Source organism: Mustelus asterias, chromosome 9 (assembly GCF_964213995.1).
Source record: "Mustelus asterias chromosome 9, sMusAst1.hap1.1, whole genome shotgun sequence".
In the NCBI taxonomy this organism is placed as follows: Eukaryota; Metazoa; Chordata; class Chondrichthyes; order Carcharhiniformes; family Triakidae; genus Mustelus; species Mustelus asterias.
The window spans coordinates 109,410,870-109,431,332 of record NC_135809.1 but is presented as its reverse complement, the minus strand read 5'-3'; the positions used below and the strand labels follow the sequence as shown (position 1 = coordinate 109,431,332).

The following is a 20,463-nucleotide window of genomic DNA, read 5'->3' as shown; positions in this document are numbered from 1 at the left end:
GTAGAAAAGGTTAGTCATGGCACGGATCAACTCCGGCCTTCCAGAAAGTTAAAGTTTATTTGTTAGTCACAAGTAAGGCTTATATTAACACTGCAATGAAGGTACTGTGAAATTACCCTAGTTGCCACACTTCGGCACCTGTTCGGGTCAATGCACCTAACCAGCACGTCTTTGGACTGTGGGAGGAAACCGGAGCACCCGGGAGAAAATCCCCGCAGACACGGGGAGAGTGTGCAAACTCCACACAGACTGTGACCGAAACCAGGAATCGAAGCCGGGTCCCTGGTGCTGAGAGGCAGTAGTGCTAACCAATGTGTCACCGTGCCACCCAATTGACTGGATCCACTACAGTTAGTCTATCACTGCAATAGGTCCAAAGCAGACGCCATCTCCCTAGCCCTACACTCAACCCTGGTATACCTGGATAACAAGGACACTTATGTCTGACTCCTATTTGTTGACTACAGCTCAACCTTGAACATCATTATTCCTACAAAACACATCTCCAAATTCTGTGGCCTCGGGCTCAGCTCCTCCCTCTGCAACTGGATCCTAGACTTCCTAACTCACAGACAGTTGGGGGGGGGGGGGGTGCAGGAGGAGATAAATTATTATTCAGAATGGGAAAGGAATTTTTTTTCAAAGCATCAAAATGCTTTCCAACTGATTATTGTAACTGGGAAATACGGCAACCAATTTGTGCACAGCAAGTTCTCACAAACATCAATGCAATAAAGACTTGATGGTATGTTTTTAGTGATGTTGATAGAATAATTTACAACAAAACGTAAAAGAGATGGCATATTGGAATTGAAAGTAGAAAACACTAGGAATAAACAGCAGGTCCACTAGCAGCTGTGAAAAGAAGAGATGTGATTATTTCAGGTTTGGACTCTTAATGATGAAGGGAGTAGATTCTGCAATACCATTTTCCACTGTGTTCCATCAACATTAACCATTCTAAGTTAAGGTATAGAATCAACTCTATGTAAGGGCATTAGTTCCAACTCAATGAGCTTTCTTATCACAATTTTTCATTTTTTTCACTATTACTACTCTTGTATGACGAGGACAGCTTATAATGAGATGTCTGGTTTTACTATCCATTCTGTGGCTTCTGAGTGAAGAAATGAGATGCCTCCTGCAACAGATATTAGTGGAAAGGTTATTGCAATGCGTTCCATTGTCAGGAACTGATGGTCACAATCGCACCCCAGATTGCCCCTTATTGGGCACTCACAATGTTGAGTGCCATCCACTGTCTTGTTGGAGGTCGAAGCCAGTGACCTCTGCTGTTGGATCAGTGATGATATATGGGTTTATGTTGCACGCGCCCACAATTCTGTCCTTCAGGGTTGCACAACAACAGTTGCATGGATATTAGCTGCAGTTTCCCAGAAAGGTCAGCACACTTTTAACATTCTTTGATGTTTTTCAACTCCTTATGGATGGCAGGCTGAGCAATGTGAACTTAAATGTCCAAGATCACCGTGTACACAGCAAGTTCTCACAAATATCAATGCAATAAAGATCTGACGAAATGAAAGAAAGTAACTAATACTAAGAACAAGCCGTCAAAAAAGGAGCACAAGGCTAATGTATCTAATGGAACAGTGAAGACAGAAAGTGGAACCTCACCACGTGCAAGGAAAGCAAAAGCTTCATGAAGCTGGATTATTAAAAAAATGGGAAATCTGAATAGAAAAATATGTGATAGATAGTAGAATAAATTACAATAAATTGAAAAAGAGCTGCCTTACTGGAATTGGAATTTTGAGCAACTGCAGGGCCAGGAGGCAGAGCAGTATTCTGCAGCACTACCTTTTTCACATCTATACAGCGACATGCCTTCCACCAAATTCCAGGATGTCCATCTACATCCATGACATTTCACTGCTGATACAGACATCAGCACTGAAGGAAGCACGTAGGATACACACAAGCGACCTGCACATGCTGGAATGCCACTTCTGACCTCCACCACGAACAATCTGGCTTTCATCCTGGACAGAACTCTCACTTACCAACTTTTTCTCATCAACATCATCCTTTAAATAAAACTCTGGGTGCGCCTGTTGTGAAAATTCACTGCAACATCAATAGACGTTATTCTTAAGACTGTGATCCCTCGTTCTGGACTTCCCCAACATCGGGAACATTCTTACTGCATCTAGCCTGTTCAGTCCCATCAGGATGTTATATGTTTCTGTGAGAACCCCTCTTATTCTTCTAAATTTCAGTGAGTACAAGCTCAGTTGATCCAGTCTTGCTTCATATGTCAAGGGTAAACACTTCACACCCCAAGTGTAGCATCAGCCCTTTTCTTCCGATGATGTACAAAAGTACTCCATATGTTGTATTTACAAGGATAATTCTTTATGAAATTTGGACTAAATTTTTTAATAAACTTAGATTCATACAAATTTATGGAGGTTATCTGCAATCTAAAAGTCTAGAATACGGTAGTATCATGATTTAGCACATTATGCTTTCATCTCCGGATTTAAATACATTCAAAGAAAAAAACAGATGATCATCTCCCCCTTTTAATGCCCTATACATCCTACACAAGCAAAGTTGGAGTCAGCTCAACACCTGATGGTCTAGGATCCAAGGAATACTTTCTCACAGAAAGGCCACAGAAGGTTAACATAAGAAGTGGTCAAATTTGCAATAGTTGCTCACATCCATTCAATTAAACATTTGGAAATGCTTAATCCTGACAACAGATGCCCAGAATAGATGTTTGTTCTATCCCCTCATACTGAAATTCATCGTAGCAATGTTAGAGAAAGGAAGGCACCAATACATTATAAAAGAGAATCAGCAAATCAAGAACCGCGTTTCTGTTACCTTTTGCATTCAGTTGAACAAACTTCTCCACTGGATCTTTCAAACCAATGTGTCCAACTTCACAGGAATACTGACTGTTTTCATCTTCTTGGATTGTTGCAGTAAAGAGCAGCATGCTGCAGACACTGTGAGTGTAGTCAGGATAATCAAATTTAATCATTGAATGGGTATATTTGTTCAAATAGAAATTCTCTTCAGCTCCATTATTGTGCTTCAGCAAAGGGATTTTCTCTCCATCTATTATTTTATACCATATGATCTTCAGAGGATGTGGCTTGAAGAAATTTATCGGACAAGTCAGCATCACAGAATTGTTATGGTGCACGACTGGAGGTTTAATTATGTTCGCCAACTTAGGAGGAACTGAAAAAAAAACCACAAAGCATTCAGTTTTAATGGTACAACTTCTCAAGATAAATGTTATTGGTTCATCTTTTTATAATTAAAGGATATTATCTATTTATGTATTAAGCAATGTTGTGTCCATTATCTTAAGCGTTTTCAGTTTTCTGTAAGTTATACAAGTGATCAGCTCTCTGTTCTATCTTCTGCATCCTAACCCATGCTGCTGCTCTTGTTTGTTTTTACATGTACCAATCCCCCGACCCGCCACCAATGCTATTCCAAATTCAGGACAGGCATAACAAAAAGATAATGTCACTCAGAACGGAATTGGAAATATGGGACCAGCAACGTAAGCCTGTTCCACCATCCAATTAGATATCGGCGTTCTCCAGCTTAACTCCATATAGGAGAAGTTGGCCATTCAGCCCCTTAAGCCTGTTACGTTTCACATTTCATATTCCCATCTACGCCCAATAATCTTTGGTTTGATTTCCTTACCTAACAAAAATCTATCAACCTCCATCTTAAAGACATTCAATGACCCAGCTGTGGCTTTGGTACTCAAGTTGGTACTCAATGACTCTTCTGAAACAGAGTTCAAAAACACACAACCCTCAGAGAAACAAAATTCTCTTCATCTCACTCCTAGAAGGGCAACCCCTAATTTTAAAACTGTGCTCCCTAGTTCTAGACTCACCACAAGAGGAAACATGCTTTACACCAACACCTTGTCAAAACTGTTTAGAATCTTCAGCTCACTTCTCAATCTTCTAAATTCCAGGGGAATTAAGTCCAGTCCGTCTAAACGTTCCGAATTGCACATCCCACTCATTCCTGGTATCAATCTAGTAAACCTCCTCTGAACACATTAGTTGTGATGAGGTCTCATCAATATCCTTTACAGCTGAACCATAAAATCCTTATTTTGATGTTCAATTCCTCTTATAATAAAGGATATAATTCCATTAACATTCTTAATTTCTTGCTGTACCTGCATATTAATGTTTTGTGACTTATGTGCTAGAAAATCTAGATCCCTCTGTATCTCAGGATTTTGCAGCCATTTAAGTAATGAACGGGGTGGATTGGTGGCAAAGTGCTTAGCACTGCTGCCTCACAGCGCCAGGGACTTGGGTTCAATTCCTGGTTGGGTCACTATCTGTGAGGAGTCTGCACATTCTCCCGGTGTCTGCATGGGTTTCCTCCGGGCGCTCCAGTTTCCTCCCACAGTCCAAAAGACGTGGTTAGGTGCATTGGCCATGCTAAATTTTCCTTCAGTGTACTCGAATAGGCGCCGGAGCGTGGCGACTAGGGGATTTTCACAGTAACTTCACTGCAGTGTTAATGTAAGCCTACGTGTGACCTTAATAAATAAACTTTAAACTTAACTCTCTGTTTTTTCATTCTTTCTGTCATAGTGAACAACTTCACTTTTCACATAATATACTCCATCCACTTGTCTTGACTCCATAACTCATAACTACTACAGAGACTATAGTTCAATTGTACTTCATTGGTTGTAAAGAGCCTTGGCATGTCATGAGATTGTAAAGGACATTATTTAACAATGCTTTCTTTCAATAATCCTGCCCAACAAAAATCTATCAATCTCAACTCTGAAATATTCAAACCGACCTAGCCTCAACAGCTTTCCCAGCCCGAAATTGCTCCAAAATTCTAGACTCCTTTGCTAATGGGGAAAAGAATTGGTCAGAATCTCGTCTCTGACTCCAGGGCAGTGACAGAAACAGGAGATTGTAAGTGTGATGGAATACAAGGAGAGAAGGGTGAGGCAGGCAAAAAGGGGCAGTTCCAATAACTCAATTGCATTATTTGCTGAGAATCACCTCGAGCAGATTAAAATCAGATAAATAACCTCATATTCGTTTATATAAAACACCCAACAATCCAGTTATTTCCTAGTCTATCAATAAAATAGCTTTTTATTTATGGCTAAAAACCAAAGCCAATAGGTTTGAAAACGGACAGCGTGTCCAACTTGAGCACCAAAGCCACAGAAGGGAGCAAATTGAAGCCAAGGAGCCTTCATCCCATCCAAAGTGACACCAACGTCCTTGTGAAGAGGGTAAATAGATCAGCAGGAAGAATATAACAAGTATGTTGAGGAAGTGGTAAAAAAAATAAACTTGAGATTAGAGGGGGACAAGCTGTTGGAGTAGAAGTAGAAGGCTTAGTTGGGAAAATGCAATGATAAAACGTTAGACGAGAAAGGGACTTTGAGGTAATGAGAAGCAAAACGAATAAAAAGATAACAAAAACTTATAACTAGGAAAAAGAAAAAAGGCCAATAAACCAAGAGAAAATTGGACTCAAGATTGAGTGGTATGTAGACGAATGGACGAAGTGGTCAAAACAAACTGAATGAACTGGTAGCTTATGGATATGATATAGCAGCTATAATCAAAATAATTTAAGGTTTGGACAAACTGGGAACTTAATATTCCTGGTTAAACTTCTTCAGGAGAGATGCAGAAGGAACAAAGTGAGGTCAAGTGTGCATTAAGCATTCTATCCCACTGTTAAAATGCAAGGATATTTTAAAGGCTGAGGTTAGAACAAAATCTATATGGATACAGTTAAGGAAAGGAAGACAAATGCTTCTGTGTACTGATGTAGGCCACCAAATAGTAAAGATAAGCCAGCAGATGAAATATGTCAACATCTCAGAGAATTAAGAATAACTGGGTAATACGATGGTATGATTTTAAGTTGGTAAATAGATCAGCAGTGAAGATTTTTCAAAATGTTACATGAGGCTCAAAACAATGCAACAAAGGAAGGAGTGGAGGTAAAAGATAAACTGAAAAGGTGTATGACAAAACTAGAGTTAGAGTGTGATAGAAAATCAAAATATTTTTTAAATGAGCAGGTGAAAAGGGTGCAAGGGCCAGAAAAGCTGCAAAATGGTTACAAAATGATATTGAAGTCTATACTATTTCCTTTTAAAAATATATAATTAAAGGTAGAACACTCCTTTCCTAATTTGTGTCATTAATTAAAAAAATCATAATGCTATTAATGGAAAAAAATCTATAGGACTGTGTTTTGGCATTAGGGTTAGAAGAGTAAACATTGAACTATAAAGGGACTTGTTTTATACCATGTCTGTGTTAACTGTTGACTAAAGACTTTTCTTGAGGCCCCATTCTGTTCTCTGCTGAATTGCTATAATTCTCCCCCACTCCCTCCACAATCTTTCACAGCCTTGGTTCCAGATATATTCTAGTCTATTGATGCTATATTGAACATTTCAGTGCAGCTGTCCCTCCATTTTACCTTTTCAATTTCACACAGCTTTATTTCCTAAGTTAGTAATCATATAACTTAAAAACACTCGGACAGAATTCTAGATGGATAATTTTACAGCAACATGTAATTTTAACACTGTCATCTCTATGAGGAGGTCAAACTTTGTCAAGAGGCCCACTCTCAGGTAACTCACTGAAACACCATGGCAACATTCAACTCAAGAAGCATGTGGACATCCATAAAAGGTTGCTGCAAATATCATTAATCATTAATTTGAAAACTCAAAAGTGGCAGATCTAGGATACATGTCTTGGGCTTGCAACATTTAATATGATCACAAAACAGCGGAGGCTGGAAAGTGCCCAGATGTTCTACCTAACGGAATAGTGGATTTTGATTAAAAGCTTACCTCCCTTAATTTGTAAGTCAATCTTTCTAATGATGCCTTCACTGTCAGATGAATGCATCACTTTACATATGATTTGTGCATTATTGTCCACATTGATGTCAGGATAAACCTCAAGAACGCTGGAAATGCTGAATGTTCCATCATCATTTTTCTGAAAACTGACTGCCTTGACTTTCCATTCCACATCATTTTCATTCCTTTCACCAGTCCTTTCTCGTTTCCTGTCAGTGATGAAAGGGAAAAGGAATATGTCGTCTTCTTGCCATTCAGCGATCAACTTTTCACTGTCATTGCGTCTCTGCAAATACCAGCTGATAGTAATAACATTGGGTCGATATCCAGACACTTGGCATGCAAACTCTGCAAGTTCTTTGTGTACAACTTGCACAGGTCTTTGAATTTGTGACACGTTTGGTGCAACTAGGAATAAAGAAATAAAGCATTTTCAAGTTGGATCATTCAGAAAGGTTTTTCCAGCATTTTATTTCAGATTTCCAGCATCCACAGTATTTTGCTTTTATTTCAGAAGCTTCAAGATGTGGAGGATAAATTTAAAGAGCATCAGGAAAGGGTGCTAGACAGGCAGATCAGATCTCTGGTAATGGAGCACAGAGGAAATTTCAAAATATAATAGATCATTAAAGAACAAATGGGAAACAACAAAAATAATGATGGTCGCTGGCCAGGAGCATTGTTGTAAAGGCTTTTCATCTTGCACTCATCAGGTCTTGTTAATCTTTATGAAGGTGAAGTATTTATCGCGTATGCAGAAAATTCACTCAGGATTGGTCGCAGCAACTCACTTAACCATTTGGCCAATTCATGTTGTGCTGAACCAGTCAAGATAACGCATAAAGCTCTAAATCTCCTACTAACATTCTGGGGGTTGCAATTGACCAGAAACTAGAGTAGCCATTTAAATACAGTGACTTCAAGGGCAGGTCAGAAGCTAGGAATCCTGTGGCAAGTAACTCACCTCCTGACTCCCTAAAGTCTATTCAGCATCTACAAGACACAAGTTAGGAGTGTGATGGACTATCTCCACTTGCCTGATAAGTGCAGCTCCAACAACACTGAAGAAGCTGGACATCATCCAGGACAATGATTGGGATCCCTTCCACAAACATTCATTCCTGCCACCACCAACAGTGGCAGTGGTGTGTACCTTCTACAGGATGCACTGCAGAACACACCCAAGGTTCCTTAGGCAGCACTTTTCAAACTCACAACTGCTACCATCCATAAGGACAAGAGTGGCTGCCACATGGGAACATTGTCATCTGGAAGTTCCCCTCTAAATCACATCCCACCCCGACTTGGAAATATCACTGTTCTTTCACTGTAACTGGGGCAAAATCCTGGAATGTTCTCCCTAACAGCACTGTGGGTGTACCTACATCAGAGACTGCAGCGGTTCAAAAAGGCAACTCATCACCACCTTTTTGAAGACAATTAGAGATGGGAAATAAACACTGGGTTAGCCAAAGCTCACTTCCTATAAATGAATTTTTAGAAAATGCACAAGATTTTTGTGCATCTTGGGCAACCTATATAAACGTGGATGCAGTGAACCATGGGGAACAACGGTCACAGGATCATTTTTCACTAAAAAGATTTGTCCATGCAATGAAGCGAAAAATAGAAAAATTTCTCAAGAATCGTGCAGTCATCAAGACATATCTGAAGGTCAGAGATATTCAACTTATTAGATGGAATGTATCTCAAACTTAAAAATACATATTTATGAATTCAATAAAACCCCCACAACATTCATTGAACTTATAAACCCAGCCACTTGTGCATCTGAGTTCAACTTTATCACTTCCAGGCCCAGCTCTTGCTAACATTTTTGTTGGTTTCCAGGAGAAATGCTTCTTTAAGAGAATGACCCCTAACTATCTACCACATTCATACTTCTGAGAAGTAGATGATACATTTGCTATATTTGAAGCTGCAGGTAAGAATTTCCTTAAACATCTTAATGGGCTCCATGCCACACTCAAATACACCTTTAAAGTAGAACATTCTAATGAGCTTCCTTTCCTCGATTTTCTAATTGAGAAATCTGCCAAGAGTTGTCTACTACCTACTTTTACTACTACTTCTACAAGCGTACTTTCTCTGGTGAATATCCACGTTGATACACAACAGCTCTGGACCCTACAAGATTTGTCTTCTTGGCAACGTCAGTAATAAGTCCCAAGCCATGTGCTCAAGAAATCTTGATGCCAAGAAAGGCCACATCAAAGCTTTCCTGCAGGAAATTGGCTACCCTGATCACGTCATTGCTTGCTGACAAACTCATGAATAGGCCCCAGGGTTAACAATTCTGGTGCCCTGGAAGGACAAGGTATCGCAAGAATTTGAACAACAGGTGAAGCTAGCTGTTTCAAGCCACTACCATGCAGTAGCAACGAGTGGTATTCACCACTAACAGGATGCTGCCGTCAAGCCAAAAAGATCAATGAGTAATGTGACTTGAGTTCCTGTGCCAGTGAAATGCCAGGAATACAGGCCTTACATTCCAATATCTGGTGGATCATATCAAACAGCACATACCTTTGGCTGTTCTCAAAAGGCAGAGTATGGACTGCACTCAACCAGCCAGTGCTTGCAGGACTCAGAAAACAGGGTCGAACATTAAATATAATTCCGGAATCGGGCAGCACTTATTTAACAATCCAAACTGTGCTATTTCAACCATTCATAACAACCATTTCAAGGTTATCTGTTGGGGGGGGGGGGGGGTGGAGTTTACAATGGGGCTCACTTATGCTTACCAGAAACTACAGCTATTCACACAATCACAGAGGGTCATGTCCTCTGTAAACAAAAATAACATGTCCAGGCATTGCACTTTTTTCAACAAAAGAAAAGCTTGGGGGTGAGGGGTGCAACATTTCTCTGGGGTATTCTCATGGAAACGCCGTGAGCAGAATCAACTTGGCTAGTTTCAATTTAACTGAAAACTTGCAAACTGTTAATCGGTGCATTCTCCATGGCGACACATCCAACAATCAACATTCACCTGCCAATCAATCGGCACTCTTTCTTCATGATAAATTATAGTTCCCTTTGAAATTTGGCATTCTTGAGATTTTATCTTGATGAGTGCAAGACAAAAACCTTCAACAGTTTCTCTTTTCTTTGTAGCAATAGCGAAACAATTATGTATCTGTATTCCAAGCCTACGGAGTGATTTCAAAGCCAATGTGCCTGCAAACAAATTTGACTGGAACTGCCACAAGCGGAAGCAAAAAAAAATCCTAGCAAATTTGAGATACCATTGGTTAACCAGAAGATGCACAAATTTGTTGCAATAACAGCAACCAACCAGCAGTAAAAGTTCTCAACGCACAGCTTCCCTCCCCAGTCCATAACCCAAATTTCCTTTGGTGTCATCTTACTCTCAAGGTTATTCCCTAAACTGTCCAAAGTGGCACACAACCCCCAAAATGCAGCCTTACCTTTATATCTGAACCGCATAAAGAGGAAAATTATGAGTGCTATTACGGCAACAGAAATAATAATGCTTGCAATCACGCTTCCAACTATTGATGATGTTGACAGACGGATTTCTGCTTCTGTAAAAGAAAAGTTTCATATTTCTCACACAACTGGTTTCAATTGTACCACTACTCACCCCGTGTAATATTGTAGAATAGGATAAAGTATAGTAGATAAATACTTAGCACAGCTCTGGGTCAGCCAGTGCTCACAACTAATTGGCATTTATTTTCACACCCAAACATCTTGTATTGTTTGTACCCCAGTTGTGTTACTTAGAAAACTGGTTACTTGTAACATAAATGCAGTGCTCCACAAGGATGAGTGCTGAGACCACTGTTATTATCACTGTTATTCATAATTTACATTCATGTTTTGGGATTGGGAACAAATAACTTAAGATCAAAACTTGCAACTGATACCAAACATCGAGAGGGCAAAGCTAACACTGAAAAATACTGCAACATAATTAGAGAAGATATTGGAATATTTGCAGACCAGGTAGTTAAAAATAAACTTTAGCCTCAATAAATGAGGTACACTTGCGAAGAAAAAACAGAAACGTCATCCGCACTTTACAGTCATAGAAACACAATGGAATAGAAGTACAAGGGGATCTCAGGAAACAAATCGCTCAAAACAGCATTGCAACAAAAAGCATTTAAAAAGTAAGGAAAACTCTGGGATTTATTTCTAGAGGTACAGAATTTGTTAAACTTGTATAGGAACCTGGTCAGGTTGCATTCCGTGTACTGTGTACAGTTCTGGTCATGTACTAGTAAAAGAGACATACAATTATGGGAGAAAGTGTGGGGAAAAAAAGGTTTACAAGGATGGTACAGAACTAAGAGATTATCGGGGAAATATTGAATAGCTTGGGGGCCATCATCTTTGGAAACCGGAAGACTTATACGTGACCTGATAGAGGTCTTCAAAATTACAGATCAGTTGGACAAGGTAGAAATGGAGACACTGGGGGCAATTCTCCCACCCTGCCATGCTAATTTTCTAGCGCTGCGTGGTGGGAGAATCTCACATCAAGACATGTGTAGGATTCACGCATGCATTCCCGCCGCGTGCGCATCTCCCAGCGCTGGATTTCTGGCGCCATCTGATTCACACTGGAAACCGGCAGGAACACCAGGTAAATACTTTACATCTTATTTTAATGTCATTTTTATGCTATTAGAGGGCCCATTAGCATCTCCCACCCCACAAGAAGTATTTAAAGTTAAAGTTTTTTTTATTAGTCACAAGTAAGGCTTACATTAACACTGCAATGAAGTTACTGTGAAATTCTCCTCGTCGCTATATTACAGCATCTGCTCGGGTAAATGCACCCAACTAGCATATCTTTCAGACTGTGGGAGGAAACCGGAGCACCCGGAGGAAACCCATGCAGACACGGGGAGAACATGCAAACTCTACACAGTGACCCAAGCCGGGAATCGAACCCGGGTCCCTGGGGCAGCTAATCACTATACCACCCCAGTATTTCACTCCAGCAGGGTTCAGTCTAGCTCCCCACTTTCGGGGAACTGGCGGCCCAACCCCGCAGGAGGGAAGTGGGGGGCAACTGGGGCCCCCCCAGGGGGTCGGGTGGTGAGGGGTGGTGCCCCCTGGGTATGGGCACCCTGGCAATGCCAGCCTGTATTCCCTGGCACTGCCCAAGGGGCAAAGTGCCCATGGGAAACCTTGACACTGTCCACCAGACATCGGGCAGTGCCAAGGGGATAGGGCCTATAGGGGGGTGTGCCCTGGTGGGGGGTTCCGCTGCCACTCTGCATGGGGATTGATAGGGGCCGGAGGGAGGCCAGCGATCAAGACTGACTGGGGCAGGTCGGGACTGCTGGGGGGAGGTGGGGGTGAATTTGTTTTGGCGGGGGGGGGGGGGCTGGAGATCGGGCGGGCTGGGGGGTATTGACACTGCGGGTGGGGGGTTGGAGATCGGGGCCATCCAGGACGGGAAAGGGGTTCGAGGCTGGCCTGGGAATTGCCGGAGGGCCCACGATCGGGCCGTGGGGGGGGTTGGGGGGGCAGCACTGTGGGTTCCCAGGGCTGGCCAATGACTGAGCTGGCTCGCAACAGGAAGGCTGACAGTTTGGAGCCACTGCGCATGCGCAGAGGCACGCTGATTTCAGCCACTCAGGCGGGAATAGGCCCCGCGCCCTGAAATCTAATGATATTCACGCTGGTGGCCTCTGCATTGCACAAAGTGTGGGAGATTCTAGTGTGAACTCCCACTGAAAAAACCAGTGTGAATTACTCCAGTTTACAACCAGTGTGGTTATAAACACCAACGGAATAGTTGGCTGAATGGCCTCTTTCAGTGCTGTATATAATTTGCAACTTTATGTAAAAAATCTTAGGTAAGATTGGAGCCAAGTCTCGGAAACAATGGTCACAGGATCATTTTCCACTAAAAAGATTTGTTCAGGTAATGAAGGGGAAAATTGAAATCAATTAAACTTTCTCTAGATCATGCGGTCATCAAGACATATCTGACGGTCAGAAATAGATGCTTGGATGGAAAAAGTGTTCAACTCATTAGATGGAACGCTAATCTTATTTTTAAAAAATACATATTTATGAATTTGATAAACCTCCCAAATGCTTAGAACTGTAACAAAATATTCATAATATATAAGTAATCTAATTAGATCACATCAATAGAAAGAAGTTGATTGAGTTACATATTAACATTTTTGTAAAAATGTATCTTAATAAACACAAGAAATTTCAAAATTCATTAGCTGTCGTTATCAAACAAATCCACCTAAAAGTTTCTGATTTAGTTGTTTCCCCAAGAAGTAAAAACTGCAGTACATTGGATAACGCTGAAGTGTTTTTCAATAAAAAAAATGTTATACTTTGCATTTGTCATTGCAACTGACCTTTCAAAATCACCGAAGCTTTTACAGAGAGAGGCTCGGAAAACGTCTTATGTGTGACACGGCATTCGAAAGTGCTGCCAATGTCTTCTACACGAGGTTCCAACCTAACTTCAGTGGTTATGTTACATGTTCCATCAGGGTTTTTGACTGGCGGGGCAATGCAAATGTCCTTTAATAATTTTGGCTCTCCTTGTGATGGGGTTGTCTGAAACCATTCAGCACTGCTGTCACAAGGATAATAATCACTTAACTGGCAACCCAAGGCCATCTCTCCCCCTGTGCCAACTTCCACGATATTTTCTGAAATCACAGTCACTGTAGGACGTGCTGCCAAAATAAAGGATACAGTTAGTGTCACTAATAACTGTGGCTACACTTGAACAGTAATGCATTAGGTTGGATATGAGCGTGCTAAAATAAATTAGTGAAGAAATAGCAGAGGCACTGTTGGCTATGTATATTAAAAAAATAATTTGTAAATGGAATGTTGCCAGAGAAATAGAGCACAACTGGCGTGATTCCTATATTTAAAAAGAGAGTTGAACACACGGCCGAGCGGATGGCCAAAGAGAACATATTGTGTAGGGCTTAGGGGTAGCTAATCAGACTGGCAAAAGATGGGAAGTGGTGCTCGTCACTGCTGGGACCACTTTGTTCACCATTTACATTAACAATTTGGACTCTGGAACCAAAGTACAATTCCAAAACTTGCAGAAGGCAACAAAGTGGAAGCTGCAGACATCTCAGTGAAGAAGTGACAAAAATATATGACATCAATAAACTATTAACAAAATAGATCACTGAAATTAATTTGCCTGCAATAGTGGGAGCTGGTGCATTTTGGCAAGAAGAATAAGGGGGCCACATACTGGCTGGATAATAAGTGGAAATGAGGTAGAGAAGAAGGAATCTATGGGGTTCAGATACATTAATCACTAGAAGCAACTCTTATAAGGCTATTAAAAAAGGCAAATCCAGTACTGGGATTCATTTATAGAAGAATACAGTTGAAAAACAGTCTTAAACTTCCATAGAAATGTGATTATACCCCACCCAGAGTACCGTGCACCGTTCTGGTTTCCATATTATAAAATGGATATACAGCCATCAGAGAAGGTGTCAATACAATTCATAAGGATGGTACCAGAACTGCAAAATTATCAAGAAAGATTTAACAGGTTGGGCTTTTTTCTCTAGAAGCGAGAAGCTAAGGGTGATAGTTGTCTTCAACATAACAAAAAGGTTTCATGACCAGGTGGACCAAAAGGCCTGTTGTTATGTTGCAGACTCAACATAACTGAATGAATGACATCTTCCAGAAGTAAAAGGAACTATATAAATGTAAGCTCCTTCTTTCTTCATAAAGAGCAACATTGAAATTTCAGAGAAGCCTTACTATGTATGTGCAGGCTTTTAATCTGTTTCAGTTCCAATTGTGAAAAATACTTCAATGGCTCTTACAGATAATTAATCATATTTAACAGTAGTTAAGTGTTTATCCCTCGGCAACAATGTGCTTATTTGAGGCAAGTGCCACTTCCTCAACCAAACATACACTTGTTCTTTATTTCCTTCTCAAAATGCTGTCTTACACAGCCAATACTTCCAATTTTAACTTTTACTCTTGCTATTGATTCAACTAATTGATGTACAACATATTTAAATTACATAGCTTGATATCAACACGCATCAGGTCAGAAAGCATTAAACGCTAGGTAAAAATTATTTATTTTTTAAACCATTCTGATGAAAAGAACTCTGCTTCTCTCTCCACAGATTCCACCTGACCTGCTGATCATTTACAGCATTTTCGTTTCAGGATTTCCAACATCTGCAGCAGTTTGCTTTTATAACTAAGGGCATTCCCTCCACCAGATTACGTTTCCAAAAGCTATAAAGACAAACTTAAATGTGAAACTGCTGGCATTGGGTTACACTGCAAGTTATAAAAATTACAGTTACTGCACATAATTCAGCTTACCTAAAATCTCAAGCTTCACTATCTTAAAGGCCTTATCATTTGGTGGAATAACAACTTCACATTTATACTGTCCGGTGTGTTTAAATGTGACATGTCTTAGCAACAGTGACATGTTTCCATTTAGAATGGAGCTTTCCAAAAGCTCAGCTTCTGGCCATGCTTCCTTTATATTTCCAGAAGCGTAGGAAAAGGCTGTTGATGTTTCAGTGCCACGAGTGACTGTCCATAATACGCCCAAGTTCGTCGAGTTCAATGTCGCCCCAGTGAGTTTAGCGATTTCACACAGCAGGAGACCATTTTCATTATGATTTACTTCCACAGGACTTTGACTCACTCTCAATTCCAACTTGCTTTCTGCAGATTTAATAATAGAAGGTTGTTTTTGTTAGTGTCTACCAGACAAGACCGTGTCTACATTTATTTCAATGTACTAAAGAATGTAAAAAGACCATCCCAGCTTAACAGCTCTACATCAGCCTCTTCGCACATTGCTTCATCTAACCTCCTATTCCTTCCACCCTCATTTGCTTATCCAATGCTCTCTCCTGGTCATTCTCCCACCTCCCAACCTCCATAAACTTCAGCTCATTCTAAATTTCACTGCCCTTTTCCAATCCCGTTTACCCTTTGTCTCACCTGATCCCTGTGCTTGCTGACACTGGTTCAACAAGGCGAGGTATTCTCATTATTTTCAAATCCCACCAGGGCCTTCCTACCTCTCTGATCTTCTCCATCCCTGAAACCATCTGAGATCGATGCAGCCTGCCAGATCTGCCCGTTTGTTCAGCCCCAATTTTAATCACCCCATCAATGGTGGCCATGCTTTCAGCTGGCTAAGCTTTAAGCTCTGGAACTTCCTTCCTAAACCTCTTCTCTTTCCTTCTTTAGATGGTCCTACAAACCTGCATCTTTAGCCAAGCTTTTGGTCAACTGTCCTAACATCAACTAGCTGTTTGGCAGGACAGAACTTGAGTATCAATAAAGAGAGAGACATGTTGCTGAAGCTTTCTGTCTTGCACTCACAGGACAAACACAAGAATGGCACATTTCAAATAATAATCACAATTTATACTACAAGAGAATAGGGTGCTGATTGGTGGGCAAGTCGATGCTGCCATGCAGAAAGCAACCAGGGAAGCATTTTTGTCCTGAGCTTTTGGGCAATTCAATAAAGGCACAAGGCTTGACCATACTCCTCTGGGAGGAGTGGGTTTCGGTTCGTGGGGCACTGGCATCAGTACTGGGGAAAATAGGGCTGTACCATTGGAACAGCCTGCATCTGAACCGTGCTGGGACCAGTGTTCTTGCAAACCACATAACTAGGAAGGTAGAGAGGACATTAAACTAAATGTGTGCGCGCGGTGGGGTGGGGGGTCTGGGAAATCGTTCTGGATAAGGGAGGCTTACAAAGCAAAAGGAAATGGCAGCATCGCAAGGTTGCTATTTAGGTAATGATACCTAGAGTGGGACAGGAAGGGAGAGGACGTACAAACATAACAGCAGCAGCAAATAGGGTAAGGGGGGTGTGGGGTGGTAAAAAAAAGCAAAATTAATGGTTCTTTAGTTAAATGCATATAGTATTCATCACAAAATAATGAATGAATGGCACAAATTGAGGTTAATGGGTATGATCTTATATCCATTACAGATATGTGGTTACAAGGAGATCAAAGCTGGGAACTAAATAATCAGGGTATGTGACTTTTCATGAGGACAGACAGGAAGGAAAGCTTTGTTAGTATGAGATGGAATAAGTACAATAGCAAAAAACAGATCTTGGATCGGAAGATGTAGAATCCATGTGGGTGGAGGCAAGAAATAACAAGGGGAAGACAGTAGCTATAATGTAGGACTGAGAAAAATCAGAAGATAATGCAAAAAGGGTAGTACTTTAATCATAAGTGACTTTAATCTTCATGGGGATTGGGAAAATCAAATTGGCAGAGGTAGCCATGAGGAAGAATTCATAGAGTGTATTCGGGACAGTTTTGAAGAATATGTTGTGGATCCAAACAGGGATCAGAGTATTTTGGATCTGATGTGTAATGAGACAGGTTTAATAAACAATATCAGAGTAAAAGAACTCCTAAGAAACAGTGACCATAGCATGGTAGAATTTACCATTCAGTTTGAATGTGAGAAACTTGGGTCATAGAAACATATAAAGTAGATGCAGGAGTAGGCCATTCAGTCCTTTGAGCCTGTAGCACCATTCAATATGATCATGGCTGATCATGCACTCTCAGTATCTCATTCCCGCTTTCTCTCCATACCCCTTGATCCCTTAGCCGCAAGGGCCACATCCAGTTCCCTCCTGAACATATCTAACGAACTAGCCCCACCTGATTTCTGTGATAGAGAATTCCACAGGTTCAGAACTCTCAGAGTGAAGAAGTTCTTCCTCATCTCCGTCCTGAATGGCTTACCCCTTATTTTTAGACTGTGACCTCTAGTTCTGGACTTCCACAACATCAGGAACATTCTTCCCACATCTAGCCTATCCAGTCCCCTCAGGATTTTATATGTTTCAATGAGATCCCCTCTCATTCTTCTAAATTCCAGTGAGTACAAGCCTTGTCGATCCAGTCTTTCTTCATATGTCAGTCCTGCCATTCCAGGAATCAGTCTGGTGAACCTTTGCTGGACTCCCTCAATAGCAACAATTCCTCCGATTAGGAGACCAAAATTACACACAATATGCAAGGTATGGCCTCACCAAGGCCCTGTATAACTGCAGCAAGACATCCTTACTCCTATATTCAAATCCCCTTGCTTTGAAGGCGTGAAACAACTGTGCTAAATTTAAATAAGGGTAATTAACAAAGGAATAAGGGCAGAGTTAGTTGGAGCGGACTGGGAAAGGAGTTTGTCAGAAAAGACTGATCAGCAATGGCAGACATTTATGAAAATAGTTCGTGACTCGCAACAAATATAAGGAAGGAGGATTCTACGAAGGATATAAATCAGCTGTAGTTAACCAAGAAAGTTAAGAATAGCATTAAACTGAAAGAAAAAGCATGCAAAATGGCAAAGATTAGCGGTAAGTCAGAGGATTGGGAAAGTTTTAAAACAAACAAAAGATGATCAAAAAAAGAACAAAAAGGGAGAAGATAAACTATTAGGGTAAACTAACAAGTAATATAAAAATGGACAGTTAGAGCTTCTTTAAATATATTAAAAAGAAGAGAGAGACCAAAGTGATCATTGGCCCCTTAGAGAATTAGATTGGGGAAATAATAATGGGGAACCAGGATATATTCTGCATCAGTCTTCACGGTAGAAGACACTAATAGCATTCCAAAAATACTAGATGTCAAGGAGCAAAAGGGGTGGTGGAAATAAAAAAAAATAATGATCACTAGATAATTACTAAGGAAACTAATGGGGCTAAAGGCCAATAAATCCCCTGGACTTGATGGGTTGCATCCTAGGATATCATAGGAAGTAGCTACAGAGATAGTGGATGCACTGGTACTAGAATCTTTAAATTCTGGAAAAGTCCCAGGGGATTTGAAAACTGCCAACGAAAGCACCCTTATTCAAAAAGGTAGGACGATGACAACAGCTAACTATAGCTCGTTAGCTTAACATCTGCCATTGGCAAAATGTTAGAGTCCATCATAAAGGTTGTAATAGCAGAGCATTTAGGAATACGTAATATTATCAAGCAGAGTCAACATGGCTTCATGAGGGGGAAATCATGCCTGACAAATCTATTAGAATTCTTTGAGGTGGTATCAAGCAGGATAAATAAAGGGTAACCAGTAGATGTAATATACTTGAATTTCCAAAGACATTCAATAAGATACTGCACAAGAGGCTGTTTAATAAGGTAAAAGCCCATGACGTTGGGGGCAGTGTATTAGCATAGGTAGTGGGTTGGCTGACAGAAGACAGAGAGTTGGGATAAGAGGGACATTTTCAGGATGGCAACCTATAACTGGTGGAGTGTCACAGGGATCAGTGTGAGGCCATAATTATTTACAATATATATCAATGATTTGGACAAGGGAAGTGAAGGTACTATTGCCAAATTTGTCAATAACACAAAACTAGATGGGAAGGCAAGTGGTTAGGATGACAAAAAAAGTCTACAAAGGAATATAGATAGAGTCATAGAGGTTCAGAGATGTTTACAGGCCCTTCGGCCCAACTTGTCCATGCCGCCCTTTTTTTTTTAAAACCCCTAAACTAATCCCAATTGCCCGCATTTGGCCCATATCCCTCTATACCCATCGTACCCATGTAACTATCTAAATGCTTTTTGAAAGATAAAATTATACCCACCTCTACTACTACCTCAGACACTCACCACCCTGTGTGTGAAAAAATTGCCCCTCTGGACACTTTTGTATCTCGCCCCTCTCACCATAAATCTATGCCCTCTAGTTTTAGACTCCCCCACCTTTGGGAAAAGATATTGACTATCTACCTTGTCTATGCCCCTCATTATTTTATAGACCTCTATAAGGTCACCCCTCAGCATCCTACGCTCCAGAGAAAAAAATCACAGTCTATTCAGCCTCTCCTTATAACTCAATCCATCAAGTCCTGGTAGCATCCTAGTAAATCTTTTCTGCACTCTTTCTAGTTTAATAATATCTTTTCTATAATAGGGTGACCAAAATTGCACACAGTATTCCAAGTGTGGCCTTACCAATGTCTTGTACAACTTCAACAAGACGTCCCAACTCCTGTATTCAATGTTCTGACCGATGAAACCAAACATGCCGAATGCCTTCTTCACCACTCTGTCCACCTGTGACTCCACTTTCAAGGAGCTATGAACATGTACCCAGAGATCTCTTTGTTCTGTAACTCTCACCATTACCTCAGTAAATCCTGCCCTGGTTCAATCTACCAAAATGCATCACCTTGCATTTGTCCAAATTAAACTCCATCTGCCAATCGTCAGCCCACTGGTCCAACTGATCAAGATCCCGTTGCAATTGGAGATAACTTTCTTCACTGTCCACTATGCCACCAATCTTGGTGTCATCTGCAAACTTACTAACCATGCCTCCTATATTCTCATCCAAATCATTAATATAAATGACAAATAACAGTGGGCCCAGCACTGATCCCTGAGGCACACCGCTGGTCACAGGCCTCCAGTTTGAAAAACAACTCTCTACAACCACCCTCTGGCTTCTGTCAAGAAGCCAATTTTGTATCCATTTAGATACCTCACCCTGGATCCCATG

The 20,463-nt window shown here is 40.8% G+C and overlaps 1 protein-coding gene across 1 annotated transcript in view; it reads right to left on the bottom strand.

Annotated features, from left to right (window-relative positions):
* LOC144498908 (uncharacterized) overlaps positions 1-20,463 on the bottom strand; it is a 30,852-nt gene that overhangs the window by 8,521 nt on the left and 1,868 nt on the right. Inside the window, exons 2-6 of the mRNA XM_078220795.1 lie at positions 15,260-15,613; positions 13,279-13,605; positions 10,345-10,461; positions 6,878-7,297; positions 2,854-3,216 (exon numbers count right to left, since the gene is read on the bottom strand). Of these exons, the coding sequence (XP_078076921.1) occupies positions 2,854-3,216; positions 6,878-7,297; positions 10,345-10,461; positions 13,279-13,605; positions 15,260-15,613 (1,581 nt within the window). The remainder of the gene's footprint in view (positions 1-2,853; positions 3,217-6,877; positions 7,298-10,344; positions 10,462-13,278; positions 13,606-15,259; positions 15,614-20,463) is intronic.